The 19,094-nt window shown below is 44.7% G+C and overlaps 1 protein-coding gene across 1 annotated transcript; it reads right to left on the bottom strand.

The window, feature by feature from the left end:
- Positions 1-11,684: 11,684 nt before the first annotated feature.
- On the bottom strand, positions 11,685-15,480 carry LOC1276104 (protein ERGIC-53). Its single transcript, XM_315413.5, has 6 exons — positions 15,180-15,480; positions 14,493-14,647; positions 14,232-14,404; positions 13,037-13,915; positions 12,822-12,956; positions 11,685-12,748 (listed from the first exon to the last, which is right to left on the bottom strand). The coding sequence occupies exons 1-6, from the start codon at positions 15,379-15,381 to the stop codon at positions 12,712-12,714; spliced, it is 1,581 nt and encodes a 526-aa protein (XP_315413.4). The 5' UTR covers positions 15,382-15,480; the 3' UTR covers positions 11,685-12,711.
- Positions 15,481-19,094: the final 3,614 nt, after the last annotated feature.

Genomic DNA, 19,094 nt, shown 5'->3' on the forward strand with positions numbered 1-19,094 from the left:
ACCCCCCAATACTCGTGTAATTGTGCCACTACCACCGCCAAATGGTGGCAGATATTTACACATTTTGCCTGCCGAAACGCGTGTACGTCTATCATGGCAGAGAAGAGACCCTCCGGTGAGGTGGCTGATTGAATTGAAGAAACGGTTTGAACGGTCGAATATTTGGCCCCGTGCAATACGTGTGTGTCTGGTACCGTTGATCGTCAATTAAACATTTACCAATAGCTCTTAGCTAGTTGTAAATGTACAGTTTTCGTGCTAAGGGGTAAAAGAGGTGAGTAGTAATCTATTTTTAGCCTTCATTAAAGTTGCCAAATAGTCAATAGTTAAGCTGTCAGCGAAAATTACAATTAATTGTTTAAAAAGAAAGAAGAGTGTGATCTCTATCAAATCCATTTTTAAATAAAATTTAGATTTAGAAAATAATCAAAAATTCAAAGAAATTTGGACTGAACTTGAAAGCTCGATCGTTAGTATTATTAGTATTTTATTGAAATTTTGTTTGAGTTTTCAAATTGATTAGTAATATTGTCTTATTCCTTAATCTTGATCAAACATTTTCAAGGCGCTAATAAAGTACTCTGTTTTTTTTTTCAAACATCAATTTTCAATAAAAAATGGTTTCTATTAGTTTAATTTTCAATAATTTTAATTAAGTGATACATATTTAAATTAGATTTTTTTTAACTATTATTGTAAACAACTAGATATTTGCCAGTTCTTTGAATAAAAAACGACTAGTGACTTTCGAATTTGAGTCATTGGGGCTGTTGAAAACTTTGTGGATTTTTTTTAGATAACACGTAGTTTTTATTGTGATGATTGTGAATCAAAACATTAATCCACTTGTAGAGATTTCCGTTTTCAACTAAAAGGGCGAGAGTAGGCGCTTCCTGCCCTTTTATCTCCAAACTTATCGTTTTCCCGCTCTTTCCTCTCGCTCGTTTGACTACCCTCTCATTCTTTCGTCATATTTCCATTTCTTCTCTCGCGCTGTGACCTGGCAGATTGTTGGGCACTCACGAGTTTCCAACAGGGGCCTTTCACGATACTAGCCAGGATTTTTATATGGAGTTTGACAGATGGCGGCTGGAATCATGTCAACACTCCATACAAAACCACACACAAAACTAGCCTGCGATATTCTGCCTAGAGATTATTTCAGCCTCAAATTAGATTCGAGTACCTGCTCGAAAAAATGTCAAAATAAGGTTGTTTTTTTCATTCATCCTAAGATCAGGTAGTGGTATGTAGAATCAAAGTAAAATCCTTGGTTATTTTCAATAAAACACTTTCAAAAACATGAAGAAAATTCCTAATTTCCTAATTCCTAAAAATTCCTAATTCCTCCTAAATCAAATCTGAAGTAATAAAAATCCATTTTTGTATCAAAATAATGCCGCCGATGAGGACACCAATGTATATTACGTATGTGTTGCTAAGAAAAGCGAACCGTCCCTATGGAAATCCATTTCACCCAATCTGTCAAAAGGAGCTTTTTTGCTTCGGAAATTAGTAGTCAATTTGTATGGGACGAGACTTCCTGGTTTAAATACACTTTGTAGCTTACCGTATCAATAAACGATGCGCAATCTCAGATTTTATATATATTTATCTGTCAAATGGATCGGTTTGATATATTTATCTGTCAAAATAAATTATATATCTCGGACATTTAATCTTGAAAATGTATGCGGAATCTTGACGCAATCTGAAATTGTATGGAAATGACGTTCATAGCTCGGGGTTACGCGACATCTGAGATTGCACATCGCGTATTAATACGGTTACAATTAGCAGTATTTCACGTGTTTGAAGAACTTTTAGTGAATAGAAAGATGATTTGTAGAGTGTGTTGTATATTCGTCAAGTTACCAGAAAGCCTGTTCAAGCAAACGTTTTCACCCGTCCTGTCAAAATGTGACATTAAAATTTGGTTATAAAAAATAGGCTAGGATTGAAAAATGGCAAAATAGGATTGAAAATTTACGAAATACTTAACAATGAAGTTCTTTAATGGATTTAGTTCCGTTACGTTACGATTTTGTGCACGTTATTTCTTTACATTGCACATCAGCTGGCTGCTGTGATGCGTTATCTGACAGATTTTTAGCCTGTCAAATAGTTCATTTCGCTGTACAGTCATTATCCGATATACGCTATCGTAGGGGACCGAGCGCAATAGCGTATCTCGAGTATTCGCGTATAGCGGATTTGTATGGAAAAATAGTTTACACTACCAGTTCGAGGGTTGAAAAATATCGCCACAGAGTTTTGCATTAAAGTTTTTTGTTGTAAAACAGGTATCTTTTGCACAAATTTAATGCAAAATGCAAAAAGAACATTAAGGAAACTCAAAAAGAGCATAAAATATTTCAAAGTATTAAAATATTTGTAAAAAAACACATGGAGCTGTCAAATTTAGAGCAATCGCGTACTGCGAATTCGCGTATATCGAGTATCGCGTACTGCGGATAATTGCTGTATATTTCACCCCATGTGGCCGCGCGGTGAGACATCCTGGTCTACATACACTTGAGCAATTTATACGCAGTGATTACCAGATGTTTTCCACAATGTCGCACAGCAGAAGCGATAAAAATCAACCTTCTAAATACATACTCCTTGGCATACACCTGTATACTATACCTACTTTGATAGCTACTCGAAAACTGCTATACAATGCAAACAGCTGACAGATTCAAATTTCAGCCTACAGTCTTAAAAGGGTAAAGGGCCCATTGTTTGAATTCGGAAGCTATTTTCTTGAATCGAATATACTTTTTTACAGTTAACTAAAATTGAAAATATGCGCAGGGTTGTAACATATTATAGCTGTTCTCAGTTTCCTTTGAACCGTATTTTAGTTGCTTTTCATGAGCATGATTTTCATGAGTGTGCCAGTATGTTTGAATGTTTTCCAGCTACAATTGTTATATCGCCAATATCGATTCCGATCAATACTTGGTTGGCTTAGTGATACGTTATAGAATCGCCCGCCCCCGCACCAATGGGGGCGGAGAAAACACGCAGGCTCGGCTCAACACGGACTCTCTAAGGGACATTGCTGTCCAACAGGAATTCAAAACCGCTTTAGAAGAGTCTCTACTACCAGAAGACAGATACGAAACTACGAGCGAGAGGTAGAACGCTCTAAAAACAAAAATAATAAACTGTGCAAGAAATATACTCCCACCACGTCGTGGCAACACCAAATCTGGCTGGTTCGACGATGAATGCAGACAAGTGACCGAACGTAAGAATACTGCATACCGAGCAATGCAGCAACGGCATAGAACGCGGGCATGCGCAGAGGAATATTCACGGCTTAGACGCGAAGAGAAACGAGTTCACCGCTCCAAGAAGCATGCTTTGGAAGAGCAAAACATGCGGGAACTCGAGCAAACCAGAGAGGCGTACGGACCGACACGAAAGTTTTACCAAGCGATAGCAGGTCACCGAAACAACGTTGTACCTAAGGTAACCTGCTGTCGCAACAAGGATGGAGATCTGGTCAGTAACCAGCCAGAGGTCCTCTCGCGGTGGGCTCAGTACTTTGATGAATTACTCAATGACCAGTTTAGCGAACAGCAGAAGCGCCACTAGCAGATGGTGTCATGCTACTGCCACCTAGCATAGAAGAAACACGAAAGGCTATCCGTCGGCTGAAAAATAACAAGGCTCCCGGAACCGACGGAATTGCAGCCGAACTGGTCAAGAATGGAGGTGCACGACTAGAAAACGAGATTCATCAAATTGTTACTGAGGTGTGGGATAGCGAATCGATGCCTTGTGATTGGAATCTCGGCATCATCTACCCCATATACAAGAAGGGAGATAGGTTGGACTGCAACAACTACAGGGGCATTACGGTGTTTAAAGCCGGCTATAAAATACTCTCCCTGATCCTTCAGGATCGTCTTGTCCCGCACGTCGAAGAGATAGTCGGAAACTATCAAAGAGGACTCCGAAACGGAAAATCAACCACTGATCAGATCTTCACCATGCGGCAGATCTTGGAGAAGATGGCTGAATACAAAAACGACACATACCATCTCTTCATAGACTTCAAAGCCGCATACGATAGCATAGCCAGGGTAAAACTGTACGACGCTATGAGCTCTTTTGGAATCCCGGCCAAACTGATAAGGCTAGTTAGAATGACTATGACCAACGTCACATGCCAGGTTAGGGTGGATGGAAAACTCTCAGGACCTTTTGCTACCACCAAGGGTCTGCGCCAGGGGGACGGGCTTGCCTGTCTCCTATTCAACTTGGCGCTAGAGAGAGCCATCCGTGACTCGAGGGTGGAGACTACGGGAACCATCTTCTATAAGTCAACCCAGATCCTGGAATACGCTGATGATATAGACATCATTGGTCTGCGGCTCTCCTATGTAGCAGAAGCCTACCAAGGGATCGAGCAGGCGGCAGAGAACCTCGGATTGCAGATAAACGAGGCAAAGACCAAACTGATGGTGGCAACATCAGCGGGCCCGCCAACAAATAATCAGAATCTACGTAGGCGTGACGTGCAGATAGGTGAACGCACTTTTGAAGTCGTCCCACAATTCACCTATCTGGGATCAAAGGTCAGCAACGACAATAGCATGGAAGCTGAGTTGCGCGCAAGGATGCTGGCTGCCAACCGGTCATTCTACAGCCTGAAAAAGCAGTTCACCTCAAAGAACCTGTCGCGACGGACGAAGCTGGGACTATATAGTACCTATATAGTACCAGTACTCACATACGCCTCTGAGACATGGACACTGTCCAAATCTGACGAAGCCCTCTTAGCCGCGTTCGAGAGGAAGATGCTCAGAAGGATACTTGGCCCCGTATGTGTGGAAGGACAATGGAGGAGCCGCTATAATGACGAGCTATACGAGATGTACGGCGACCTCACTGTCGTACATCGTATAAAACTCGCCAGGCTCCGGTGGGCTGGCCATGTTATACGCATGGAAACGGACGACCCAGCCCGTAAAGTCTTTTTAGGCCGTCCACAAGGACAGAGGAGGCGTGGTAGGCCCAAATTGAGGTGGCAAGATGGCGTGGAGGCGTCCGCCATTAAGGCCGGGATAACGGACTGGCAGACGAAGGCGCGAGACCGTGAGCGGTTTCGGACACTTCTGAGGCAGGCCAAGACCGCAAAGCGGTTGTAGCGCCGGATAAGTAAGTAAGTAAGTAAGTAATTGTTATATCGCTTATAATTTATGGAGCTTATTTACTACTATATAAGGCCTTATTATATGATTGTTTGTAATTAATTCCAGAATCGGAATCGATTCCAGAATCAATTCCTAGCACAGATTCGATAACGGGTAGTTCAGATTCCGAGCCCACTACTCATTTTGATCCATATCATCGTCACGACAATAATGGATGATTTATCAAAACAAGTCGATACAGAATCGAATGTTTTTAAAATGAGATAATAGGATTATTTTTAATTTATCAGAATTGTCCAACTGATGTTCTTCTTCTTCTTTTGGCTCAACAACCGTTGTCGGTCAAGGCCTGCCTGTCCCTCTACTTGTGGGCTTGTTCAACTGACAGTGGATTTAAATTACAAACTCCCATGCAGGAGACCGCCTTTTGATACTGGTCACTAAAATAAGACAAGATAAAGCTATTTAAGATAGAAAATTGGATTTATGAAAATAATCATTTAAAAAATTATATTAATACTAAACACAGCTAAACACAAGAAGTGCTAACTAATCTGATTTCATCGACCCAAGGTTTAATTTATCTAATTGACTCCGCAACACACTGCGCAGCAAAACTCAATGACCCATCAATAACGAAACTCGCTTCCAATGGGGAGCTGGAAATCCCAAAAAAACACCCCGATTGGGATAACATTTCTCTCGATCTCGGACCCTGAACTGAAAACGTGCAAAAAAAACCTTGTCCACACATACATAAATAAACGTCCCGGCGCCATACGGTTGACCACCTTCCTTTTGTCAGGTTTCCTCAGGCCAACGGGAGGTCTGGCTTGCCCCGCAGCGACGAGATTACATCCATCACATACGATACCCCATCCCCAATCCAACCCCTGCAAACGAGACGAATGTTAAAAAACCCTCACCCCAACAAATGAAAAACGAAACAAGCAAACTGGACTATGACTAATGCCCTCGTGGTGGGCGACTTTCAAATCGATTCTTCAGGCCCTCCTCGCCTTCGACGTGCATTTGGTGCGCGCGAGAATGAAAGAGGGGAGAAAGGTCTTTTATCCAAATTTTTCTTTTATGCGACATCATTGCGACATCATCGAAGCATGCCAAGAAGCATTACAGAGACAGAGCAAGAGAGAACGAGAAGGCGAGAAAGCTTCATCTTAAGCAGGCCAAGACAGTAAGCACTGTAACTAGATGGGCTTAAGAAACGCGATCGAAGCGTTGTGGATTGACTTTTTTTTTATTAAACTTTAACTGCAAGGAGACCGAAAGCCGCGCACGTTGTCATGTGGAGGGGGCAACGCATGTGTATAAATCACCACGCTGGACAAACCACGCAAAAGGAGAAGGGACAATTCGATCAGGACAGCCAGCATCATCGGGGCCCTGTCGTCTCGGAAGGTTCGAAGGCACCCCGGCGATCCAACGCTCCGAATGATCGATCGATCCATCGGGCTTCGGGTGGGCTTGGGCTGGTGGAACACAACAACCACAGCCCTGACTAAAGGTGGCAAAGGTAAGTCCTTACCCTTCCTTTCTTCCACTTTCTCCCTCCTCTCAGGGGAGCATGAAATGGTATCAATCGTGCAAAGGATACACGTTCCGTAACCGGTGCGTGTGCAACCAACATAGAGAGAGAGGGAAGAGCCAAAGGTTATCGATGGATGTTGGCACGAAGTGAAATTTGCAACGGTCAACCCAAAGCGAGCGCACAAGACAAGCAATATAACTTTTGGGACCCCACTTGTGGGGCCCTTCCCTACCGGTCTCGGTGATGCACTTTCTTCCATCGGGAGCATTTCCATAGATTGGTCTTACTCCCCTTCTCCCTCTCACCACACACAAAAAACACGCACACACGCAATAATTGATTGGAAAGGGTGGGGAAATCTGAGCGAAGCAAGGAACCGTCTGGTCCAAAGAGGTGAAACCGGCGGCCATACATATCTTAACCGAATTGCGACCCAAGAAAGAGACCTGGATAGTGGTTGTACGAAGTGAGGGAGGCAGGGCTTTTCTGTGTAACAGACAACGACAAGGGTGGAAAGTCGTGCTTTCGATTAAAGCACCATTAAAGGGGCTGTTGGACAAGGGAAGGAATACGCAAGCAGGGAAGGAGCTTTCTGATTGGGTTTTTCCTCTTCTCGGCGGCTTTATCTTCACAGCGGTTTGTGCGAGATGTGGTGGTGGTGCCGCCTGCCTCCACCAAAAGGGAAGGGAAGGGAGGTAGTGCCAAATGTGTGAGTGGAGTGTGGATTCAAAGGTTGTAATTAACTGCACGGGGTGGAGTCGTACCGACCGTGTTGACAAAATTGACCATTGACTGGTGTCCGGGGACAGTGTGACGTGTTGAAAGACGTGTTGTGTGTGTGTTTATGTGTGTGTATGTGTAACACAGAAAGAATAAGATTCACACAATGGTGCCCAAACCATTTGTCAGGCCAGGACCATAGTCCGGTAGCATTCTCATGACAGATCGATATCGCGGCGCTCCCCATCCATTTGTCAATGTCGTTTCGAGGTTCGTCGTTTGCTTATCGTTACATCACAATTTAGTATCGTTTCCTCCGTATCCTTGAGCGCATTTCAGTCGCGTTAATCAAATGTACATCCCATTTCAAAGGTTTTGGAGTTTATTTTACCACCTTTTTTGGTGGTTTAGCCACAAAATGTTAAAATTTTGCAGGCTCAGTTTGTTCATGTTTTTTTTGGGTAAACGATTGAAATGAATTCTAAAGGTTATATAAGTTGAAATATTGTTTTAAAATATAAATAAAATAAGCAATTTGTCCAGTCTCGTGGTACAGTCGTCAACCTGGACGACTTTACAGCATGCACGTCATGTGTTCTTCAAAGACCCAAATAGACCCGACACCAAAAGAAAAAAATCAAAAGAAGAAGAAGAAGAAGAAGAAGAAGATATCAATTGAATAAAATAAGCAATAAAAACTTAAGACGACCCTTACTTACTTACTTATCCGGCGCTACAACCGCTTTGCGGTCTTGGCCTGCCTCAGGAGTGTCCGAAACCGCTCACGGTCTCGCGCCTTCGTCTGCCAGTCCGTTATCCCGGCCTTAATGGCGCACGCCTCCACGCCATCTTGCCACCTCAATTTGGGCCTACCACGCCTCCTCTGTCCTTGTGGACGGCCTAAAAAGACTTTACGGGCTGGGTCGTCCGTTTCCATGCGTACAACATGGCCAGCCCACCGGAGCCTGGCGAGCTTAATACGCTGTACGACAGTGAGGTCGCCGTACATCTCGTATAGCTCGTCATTATAGCGGCTCCTCCATTGTCCTTCCACACATACGGGGCCAAGTATCCTTCTGAGCATCTTCCTCTCGAACGCGGCTAAGAGGGCTTCGTCAGATTTGGACAGTGTCCATGTCTCAGAGGCGTATGTGAGTACTGGTACTATATAGGTACTATATAGTCCCAGCTTCGTCCGTCGCGACAGGTTCTTTGAGGTGAACTGCTTTTTCAGGCTGTAGAATGACCGGTTGGCAGCCAGCATCCTTGCGCGCAACTCAACTTCCATACTGTTGTCGTTGCTGGCCTTTGACCCAAGATAGGTGAATTCTGGGACGACTTCAAAAGTGCGTTCACCTATCTGTACATCACGCCTACGTAGATTTGGATTATTTATTGGTAGGTCCGCTGATGTTGCCACCATCAGTTTGGTCTTTGCCTCGTTTATCTGCAATCCGAGGTTCTCTGCCGCCTGCTCAATCCCTTGGTAGGCTTCTGCTACATAGGAGAGCCGCAGACCAATGATGTCTATATCATCAGCGTATGCCAGGATCTGGGTTGACTTATAGAAGATGGTTCCCGTAGTCTCCACCCTCGAGTCGCGGATGGCCCTCTCTAGCGCCAAGTTGAATAGGAGACAGGCAAGCCCGTCCCCCTGGCGCAGACCCTTGGTGGTAGCAAAAGGTCCTGAGAGTTTTCCATCCACCCTCACCTGGCATGTGACGTTGGTCATAGTCATTCTAACTAGCCTTATCAGTTTGGCCGGGATTCCAAATGAGCTCATAGCGTCGTACAGTTTTACCCTGGCTATGCTATCGTATGCGGCTTTGAAGTCTATGAAGAGATGGTATGTGTCGTTTTTGTATTCAGCCATCTTCTCCAAGATCTGCCGCATGGTGAAGATCTGATCAGTGGTTGATTTTCCGTTTCGGAATCCTCTTTGATAGTTTCCTACTATCTCTTCGACGTGCGGGACAAGGCGATCCTGAAGGATCAGGGAGAATATTTTATAGGCGGTATTCAACACCGTAATACCCCTGTAGTTGTTGCAGTCGACCCTTATAGAATGAAAATCAATTAATTCAATTCAAAATAAGATATACACATTCTACTAAATTATTACACAAATCAAACAAACAATTTCCAATTATATTGCAATTGACCATAAATATACAAAACCTTACAAGAATCTAGTCATTGCAGTAGAATTATATAAAATAATTTAAAATGAATAAATACTAAACAGTTACTTAATTGTTTGGCAAGTGAGAGTCGTTGGGTTGAATATTTAAACTAGCGAAACGAAAAAGTAAAAGTTAAAATCATCTAGTTTTTCGGGTTGTATTTTTATAACAAGAAACTATTTAGAAAAGTAATTAACATATTTTTACCGCTTGTCAATCGTGAATTTCTCAACATTTTTGAATTTAAGCAAATTAAACATGTCCTTAGATGAAAATTTCGCAGAAGCCAAGTTTCTCTACGCTTATGCGTTGCCATAAGTTAACTGTTTGCGCAATAGAGTTAGTAGTTCTCCTTTCGAACCATTTGCTATTAATTTGGAGCTTAATTAGGCAATGATGATAAAGAATCGTGCAATTAAATATTGGAATATTGCTTCTCGATTCGGTAGCCAATATACAATCCTATAATTAGATGTCTTTTTAACAACCAGACACTTTTCATCGCACGTTTCCTTGTGTGGTTACTAAAATTTAAGAATAAAAAACCAGTTTATTTACTAATTTCAAAATTGCCTGCAATGCTCGTGCACCTCCCTTTCGTTAGGACAGCTCTTGCCGTTTGTTGCCGTTGGTACGAAAACTTGGAAGCGCAAAGGTTTAAGCAGACCTGTTTTTTGTTAAGAATTGCCCTCACGGAGTACCTTACCATAAAACTTTTTCACTAATTCCTACCATATCCGGAAGTCGTAAACTTCATCAGCTCGCTTCAGCATTCAGAAACTACGGCACGGCAGCATCTTACTCCGGTACTGGGTTATAGCCAAGCGGCAGCCAAAGAGCAGCATCTTGGTGCCGATTTTTATCGCTCATATCGCGCTACCCTACCGTTCATCTGGTACGGTGGCAACAATCTCTACTCCATCCCCCCATTTTATATCATTGCGATGATACCGGAATGGTGGTGTGTGTCGGTTGTGTATTTTCGTTGTCGATGCTAATCCGACTCGAATACTCGTGCCCCGGATGGGACGAAGGACAGGCGGCGCGATCGCTATACACCGCGTGTTTGTGTGTATTAATCCGAGCTTTGGTGCTTCATACACACTCACATGCACCACACCACGTCGGTGTTCGGTTTGTGGTGATGTTTCTCTTTTTGTTGCTTCCACGGAGCTGGTCTTGTTGCCATTAAAGAAACTCCTCCTAGCAAAAGATGTGTGTTTCTTTCCGTAAATGGTTTATCTTATCGTTTCGCGGAGCAACTAATGACACCCGGGCGGGCCCGATGGGAAGGCCAGCTCGATCCGATGTGCTTAACGACATCGGTAAGAAGAAAACTATCAGCAAACTTCGATCGATTTGCAGGATATTGTGTGTTCGTTATCTGCAGTTTCATTTCGGAGTCGGATTCGAAGAAGCGAACAGTGTGATTGCCTATTTATTTTACATAAATTTAAAGAACGATCTTCGGGGGACACTATCATTGCCCATTCTCCGTCAAACGATTATAAGCTTCACTTTCTTTGCGTGGGGAAGTTGTGGAATTCCCACAGGAATGAGAAATGCATCAAAAAAGGTCCCACAGTTTCATCAACAATTCCCAAGAAGCGATGAACCGTAATATTCTTAACTTGGAAAATATTCTCAAACATAAACAAACGAACAGCCACTAGGGGGGGTTGGGAATTGACAAAAATGTGATGGGCAGATTTGACGTGGGCAGCAAATTAAATCATATTTTATAGCATTTAATGTATGCACCCCTTTGTGAGATTCAAACCAGCCCAACCCACGTGCAAACGGAGATGTGATTTTTAAATTTCAAATTCTCCTTCATTTGACATTTTGAGTTAGCATGCGATTGAAATCGAATTGCATAAAACTCGTGAAATTGCACGCTATGTTGAATCGTTCCTCGCGCCCAATTGTGTGCAATATTGCCGCTTGTATGCGAATGTAACGATCCCCAGACAGTGCCCCAGAACGTCGTTACATCTTTTCCGATCCTCTATTTTAATTTACAGTTCTTTACAATGAGTTCCACTTCAACAATCATTGCACTTTACTTGTAAATTGTAGCAGACTGTTTATTTTCCTGTTCGTTTTTTTCTCGTTCGTTTTGTTGTATACGGGTGATAGAAAGAATTTACACTACACTTAACACAGCAGAGTAACATTGGAAAACTCAAAACACATGAATAGGAATAGTGAACGCTCACAAATGCTCGATTGTTTTTTTTATATAAGCTACATAGTTTTACTTAATCGAACGTACTTCTTCTGCTTCCCCAGACAGTTCAAATGCATCTATAAAAAAAACAGCCCACTTAAGTAGAAACATGAATCGAAAGCAACATATGCTTGTGGGAGTTTTCTTTTCTAAACATTGTGTTAACTTTACACGCTCTTATCTCCAGCGGTATTAGATCGAATACAGGAAATGGTGGAAGATGGATACTATTTGAGCTGAAAGAATGTATTGTATTTTGTTTTTTTTTTTTTGTTTTGCCCGTCAAACAGTTCGTTTTCATTGATCAGAACGTGATACCTATGCCATCCCACCAGCAGTTAAATTTCACAACACTCAAACACAACACCGAAATAGGTGATCTCTCTTCATAGCTAAAGCAGCACTCTCTCGTGTAAAAAAGAAAAAAAACGAGACACAACCATTGACAGCAAAAACACATCAAAATTTACCAGATGGCTTAAGATTACTATTTTATAACAACTAAAACCTCATCTTAAGTCAACACACACACAAGGCACAAATCATCGGGGAGTGAGCATATTGGTAATAAAACATATTCACTCACATTGGAAACAAATGTGCCTTTTTCTATGCTGTGGTGCGTAAAACAAAACAAAATAATCTGTTTCGCACAGTACAAAACACACTACTACAGCAGCTGGAAGAGAGAGAGAGAGGATGATGGACAGTGTACGAACGGTGGTATTTTTGGCTGCCAGGGGTTTCTCGCGTACACGTTGCGTTTCGACTGTCGCTGATTGATCTTACCGCTCAAACAAAAGTCTATCTCCGTTTTTTTTTGTCGCGATCGCAACGATCGATAAGTTATTTTGCTATCTAATAAAACTTTTTCGCCTGAGCCTCTCGGCTATCCCTGAAACAGAGAGAAGAAGTTTAGCATTACAAGCCGTGGCCTTCGAGCGCTGTTTCATTTCGGGATCGCTTACCTATACATACTGTAACCTAGCATCAGGAGCAGCTGCACCACTATTGCCACCAGGAATGCCGTCAAGCTGAGACAGTTCTGCGTCGGACACTGTACCGATCCTTGCGCCTGCGGTACGGCGCCGTGCGTTTGTAGCCTGCAAAGCAAACGATCGCGTTTAGTGGTGACAATTTCCACCCCAAAACCATACCAACATGCAATCATCATCATGCTTACCTTTGGGCAACACTCGCCACACCTTGCCGGACCTGGTTCATGCCGTCGCGCATCTCGTTCATCAAGCTCTGTACATCGTACCCGCCCGCTTGCACCTGTGCCGTTGGTGCCCGTGCCTGATTGCTCAGAATACTGTCCGTTCGTGCGTGCACCTCACCAATGATCGAACGGATTTCGCGCACCGTTTGCACCATTACGTTCTGATTCTGCAGCAGCGCGTCCACCTCGTGCCGCATGATCGAACTGCCACCGGCCGCACCACCACCACCAACGGCAATTTGTGGCGGAGGTGCCCCGCCGGCCGTTCCACCCGCCTGGGCCGAGACCGACAGCAAACCGAGCGTGCGCTCCTGGCGCCCAATCACCTCGTCCAGCTTGGAGCTGAGCGTGCGCAGCTGTTCGAACGTGTTGGTCTGCGCTTCCCAGATTTGGCGCAGCTCGCGCTCGTTAAAGTCCTCGAACAGGCTGTCCAGGTCGTCCTTCTGCTCGTCCGGATGCTCCTTGCGGTACTCTTCCTTCTGCAGCTCGAGCTTCTTCTGGTAGTCCTGGTACTCTTGCGTGAGCTTGGCCGCATCTTCGCCCGGTGCCGGTTCCTCCTTAAACTGGCCGGGGATGTGGAGCGAGGTGGTGAGGAAGTGGAACACGTCGTGATCGTCCGCCAGGCCACCGGTCGCCGCCGACAGGCCAAAGTAGCCCGTCTTCGGTAGCACCACATTCTCCGCCCGGAAGCACATCTCGTAGTTTTGATCGTTGTTGGTCATGCCGTTGTGGAACAGGACGGTCAGAATGTTGTTGTAGTATTCGATCTTTGCCCGTGTTGGGAAGGGTTTGTTTCGGAAATCGCGCAAACAGCCAGACAGGAGCTGAGTCGAACCATCGCTAGATAAGGGAAAGAAAATGGAAAGCATAAGATGGGGTGTAATAATTAGAAGACTAATTAAGAACACATTTCGCAGCTCCATCTGAACGTCTGACGCACAGGAAAGCAAAAAACCGCAATAAATGAGAGTAAGCAAATAGAAAATAGCTTTGCGTCAGCGAAACACCTACCGCCAATGTGTGAGTGTGTTTACATTAGCTTTCAATTCAAAAAAAGAGCTGACTGCAGCATTACACGGTCTCGCCATCAAGCCGCCATTAAACTAAACGCAACCAACAGGTGTTCAGGTTTCGAAATCAATGGCCAAATACTTACTTTTGATGGTCAAACTGCCGCGTGCCGTCGTTTAGCACGGCCGAAATGTAGGGATTGTTGTGTTTGTTGTCGTTATCGAACGAGTCGAAGAAGATGCCCAAACCGACCCACTGGTCAGACGAACCGAACACATCGCCCAGATAGCTTCCCTTCTCAGCGGTGTACCAGAAGGCCTAAAAACCACGTGAAAAGGATGGAAGAAATTAGTTTAATCCATTCGCAACCGTTCTCGATCGGATGTGTGTCGGCTGCTGCACATACCAAACCATCAGCACCGATTCGGCCACGGCCGGACACTCGGAACACGATCTCGACTTCCCACCAGTCAAAGTTGGTCTTCTGCTTCGTCCAAATGGCTCCCTTCTGGCTGCGCAGGGACGGTGCAATGCGCACGTTTTCCGAGCTGGCAATTGCATCTGAAAAACAGACGGAATGGATGGAACCATTAACAACAATTAGCATTTCATGCAGCGGCTTTTCTTTTTTTGGCAGACAGTCTCTCATAACCGAAGGACACTTTCACTACTTGAACTTTGGTCTAAACCGGTTTTTTTTTTACCAATCGATGCATTTGGTGAGTGGGACCATAAAATCATAATACACTTTCCCTCGCGACTTTCATCTCGTTCATATGTGGCCAAAGGAACATTCTACAGGAAGTTTCAGGCCGGGAGTTTTACTGCTCCCCCTCCGCAAAATCCACCGCAAACCGGAACATTGATCCGCGTTTACGTTGTTGTTGGTTCCTCCAAAAATCCTCTGACGTGTAACTGTTGGCGCTGCCATGCTAGAGCCGTCTCGCTCTCTCTCTCGCGCGCCTTCACAGTACGGGGTGGGTTACTTTTCGGTCGGCTGCCTGCCGAAACAATACTTCGCATCCGTCTCTTTCGTGCTGCTGGTGCTGCTGCTGCTATGGATGAGGGGGGGTGGTTGCGGAACGATACTTACGACCGCCGTACTCCCAGAACGGGACCGTGCCATCTTTCTGCGCCAGGTACGGAGGTTTGAAGGAGTATTTGTACTCGAATCGCCGGTGCACCAGTCCCGCGTCGCCGCTCACTCGTTCCAAGTTGGTGCCGAGGGCCACCAGCAGCCCTATCAGCAGCAGAGAGGCCGCGGATCCGCTACACGTCAACCCTTTGGGAAACATTTTCGGAAAGTGTTTCGGCAGAGGGAGCGCGTAGAAAAATGTAAACGTTTCAATGCTGAGCTGTCAGTTTTGTTATCTTTTGCGCAGGGTTTGACGTCTGCCAACTGCGAGCGGATAGTTGTCGGTCTTGTGAGAATTTGACCATGGTCCTGAGATGATAACATTTTTATCAATAAATTTCATTTAATGTGTTGTGTTATGTACAACAAAAAATTACTTTAAAAATTAGGTAAATTAATTGCTACAGTTACTTGTTCTTTTAACACACCTGCGTCGTTGGTCGAAGTCGCCGAAGTGATTAGGCTGTGCTCTATCTATCTAGTACGACGACGATTAGATTTAGCAGATTTTAGCCGTGGTTTTCTACGAATAAGTCAAGAACGGTTGACAGTACAGTGGAATGCAGTTTATCAGGGCTCATCGGGACCCGACCTTGCCCGGATATGCGAATAACACGGAGGATATATTGGGACGTATCGGGGATCTTGTTCAAGGTGTCTTTATTAAGGAGGTGAATTGTTAGCGCGTTTTCCGGGCGCCATCATTGAGTATTGTTATGTCAAATCGCATACAATTTTCTATACCCCCCTCCAGCCCTCCCCGATTTTAATACCGGAGCCCCCAGTATTGTTATGTCAAGTCGTGAAATGTCAATTTGCTCTGAAGCACTTCACCTCCTAATATCCATACACCTTGATCTAGTTCGTTCCCGGGAACGTTCGCCGCGACGCTCATTTTCACTCATTTCATAGCCCTCTATGATCAAAAATTAGAAGGTTTTGTTCTGTCCAATCTAGTTGTACAACCCTGTTTTGTTTTGTTAAAAATTACGCAGTTTTTAATGTTTTTCCAATGAGAATATTTGAAATTTGCCATGAATTTTATAGTTTTTGGTTATGCTGATCTGGACAGCCAAATTTAAAGTACCCGGATAAACGAAGCTTCACTGTAATTTGATAGTAAAATTAACATCAAAATAATACATAAGAGCACACATGTGATTTTACTTATTATTATACTATTTTAAATTATCCGTTATCTACGTCTACGTAATATGTCTAACCACGATGGAGAAATTTATTAATATTAAAGCAGATTTTACATCCTAGTTCCTAGTTCCTAGTTCCTAGTTCCTAATTCCTAGTTCCAAGTTCCACGTTCCTAGTTCCGTGTTCCGAGTTCCGAGTTCCGAGTTCCGAGTTCTGAATTCCGAGTTCCGAATTACGAGTTCCTAGTTCTCAGTTCCTAGTTCCGAGTTCCCAGTTCCTAGTTCCGTGTTCCGAGTTCCGAGTTCTGAGTTCCTAGTTCCTAGTTCCCAGTACCGAGTTCCAAGTTCCTAGTTCCGAGTTCCTAGTTCCGAGTTCCTAGTTCCTAGTTCCTAGTTCCTAGTTCCTAGTTCCCAGTTCCTAGTTCCGAGTTCCGAGTTCCGAGTTCCTAGTTCCGAGTTTCTAGTTCCGTGTTCCGAGTTCCGAGTTCCGAGTTCCCAGTTCCGAGTTCCGAGTTCCGAGTTCCGAGTTCCGAGTTCCTAGTTCCTAGTTCCTAGTTCCTAGTTCCGAGTTCGTAGTTCGTAGTTCCTAGTTCCTAGTTCCTAGTTCTCAGTTTTCAGTTCAGAGTTCCTAGTTCCGAGTTCCAAGTTCCTAGTTCCTAGTTCCGAGTTTCGAGTTTCGAGTTCCGAGTTCCGAGTTCCGAGTTCCGAGTTCCGAGTTCCGAGTTCCCAGTTCCGAGTTCCCAGTTCCTAGTTCCGAGTTCCGAATTCCTAGTTCCTAGTTCCTAGTTCCCAGTTCCTAGTTCCGAGTTCCGAGTTCCGAATTCCTAGTTCCTAGTTCTCAGTTCCGAGTTCCCAGTTCCTAGTTCCGAGTTCCGAATTCCTAGTTCCTAGTTCCGAATTCCGAGTTCCGAGTTCCGAGTTCCTAGTTCCGAGTTTATAGTTCCGTGTTCCTAGTTCCTAGTTCCAGGTTTCGAGTTCCGAGTTCCGAGTTCCGAGTTCCGAGTTCCTAGTTCCGAGTTCCGAGTTCCGAGTTCCTAGTTCCGAGTTCCGAGTTCCGAGTTCCTAGTTCCTAGTTCTGAGTTCCGAGTTCCGTGTTCCGAGTTCCGAGTTCCGAGTTCCGAGTTCCTAGTTCCGAGTTCCTAGTTCCGAATTCCGAGTTCCTAGTTCTCAGTTCCGAGTTCCCAGTTCCTAGTTCCGAGTTCCGAATTCCTAGTTCTTAGTTCCGAATTCCGAGTTCCGAGTTCCTAGTTCCGAGTTCCGAGTTCCGAGTTCCGAGTTCCGAATTCCTAGTTCTTAGTTCCGAATTCCGAGTTCCGAGTTCCTAGTTCCGAGTTCCGAGTTCCGAGTTCCTAGTTCCTAGTTCTGAGTTCCGAGTTCCGTGTTCCGAGTTCCGAGTTCCTAGTTCCGAGTTCCGAGTTCCGAGTTCCGAGTTCCGAATTCCTAGTTCTTAGTTCCGAATTCCGAGTTCCGAGTTCCTAGTTCCGAGTTCCGAGTTCCGAGTTCCTAGTTCCTAGTTCTGAGTTCCGAGTTCCGTGTTCCGAGTTCCGAGTTCCGAGATCCGAGTTCCCAGTTCCGAGTTCCCAGTTCCTAGTTCCGAGTTCCGAATTCCGAGTTCCTAGTTCCTAGTTCCCAGTTCCTAGTTCCGAGTTCCGAGTTCCGAGTTCCTAGTTCTCAGTTCCGAGTTCCCAGTTCCGAGTTCCGAGTTCCGAGTTCCGAATTCCTAGTTCCTAGTTCCGAATTCCGAGTTCCGAGTTCCGAGTTCCTAGTTCCGAGTTTATAGTTCCGTGTTCCTAGTTCCTAGTTCCAGGTTTCGAGTTCCGAGTTCCGAGTTCCGAGTTCCTAGTTCCGAGTTCCGAGTTCCGAGTTCCTAGTTCCTAGTTCTGAGTTCCTAGTTCCGTGTCCCGAGTTCCGAGTTCCGAGTTCCTAGTTCCGAGTTCCTAGTTCCGAATTCCGAGTTCCTAGTTCTCAGTTCCGAGTTCCCAGTTCCTAGTTCCGAGTTCCGAATTCCTAGTTCTTAGTTCCGAATTCCGAGTTCCGAGTTCCTAGTTCCGAGTTCCGAGTTCCGAGTTCCGAGTTCCGAATTCCTAGTTCTTAGTTCCGAATTCCGAGTTCCGAGTTCCGAGTTCCGAGTTCCTAGTTCCGAGTTTATAGTTCCGTGTTCCGAGTTCCGAGTTCCGAGTTCCAAGTTCCTAGTTCTCAGTTCTCAGTTCCGAGTTCCCAGTTCATAGTTCCGAGTTCTGAATTCCTAGTTCCTAGTTCCGATTTCCGAGTTCCTAGTTCCGAGTTTCTAGTTCCGTGTTCCGAGTTCCTAGTTCCGAGTTCCAAGTTCCTAGTTCCGAGTTTCGAGTTTCGAGTTTCGAGTTCCGAGTTCCGAGTTCCGAGTTCCGAGTTCCCAGTTCCTAGTTCCGAGTTCCGAATTCCTAGTTCCTAGTTCTCAGTTCCGAGTTCCCAGTTCCTAGTTCCGAGTTCCGAATTCCGAGTTCCTAGTTCCGAATTCCGAGTTCCGAGTTCCGAATTCCGAGTTCCTAGTTCCGAGTCTATAGTTCCGTGTTCCTAGTTCCTAGTTCCAGGTTTCGAGTTCCGAGTTCCGAGTTCCGAGTTCCGAGTTCCGAGTTCCCAGTTCCTAGTTCCGAGTTCCGAATTCCTAGTTCCTAGTTCCGAATTCCTAGTTCCTAGTTCCGAATTCCTAGTTCCTAGTTCCAAGTTCCGAGTTCCGAATTTCGAG

This window comes from Anopheles gambiae, chromosome 2 (assembly GCF_943734735.2).
Source record: "Anopheles gambiae chromosome 2, idAnoGambNW_F1_1, whole genome shotgun sequence".
Lineage (NCBI taxonomy): Eukaryota > Metazoa > Arthropoda > Insecta > Diptera > Culicidae > Anopheles > Anopheles gambiae.

Bases quoted from the DNA above. Each gene is read 5' to 3' on its own strand.
- LOC1276104 (XM_315413.5), bottom strand. From the start codon at position 15,381: ATGTTTCCCAAAGGGTTGACGTGTAGCGGATCCGCGGCCTCTCTGCTG. The intron at 14,648-15,179 runs GTAAGTATCGTT...TCTGTTTTTCAG, and splicing joins GTTCTGGGAGTACGGCGGTC to ATGCAATTGCCAGCTCGGAA. The intron at 13,916-14,231 runs GTAAGTATTTGG...TCCCTTATCTAG, and splicing joins CGGCAGTTTGACCATCAAAA to CGATGGTTCGACTCAGCTCC.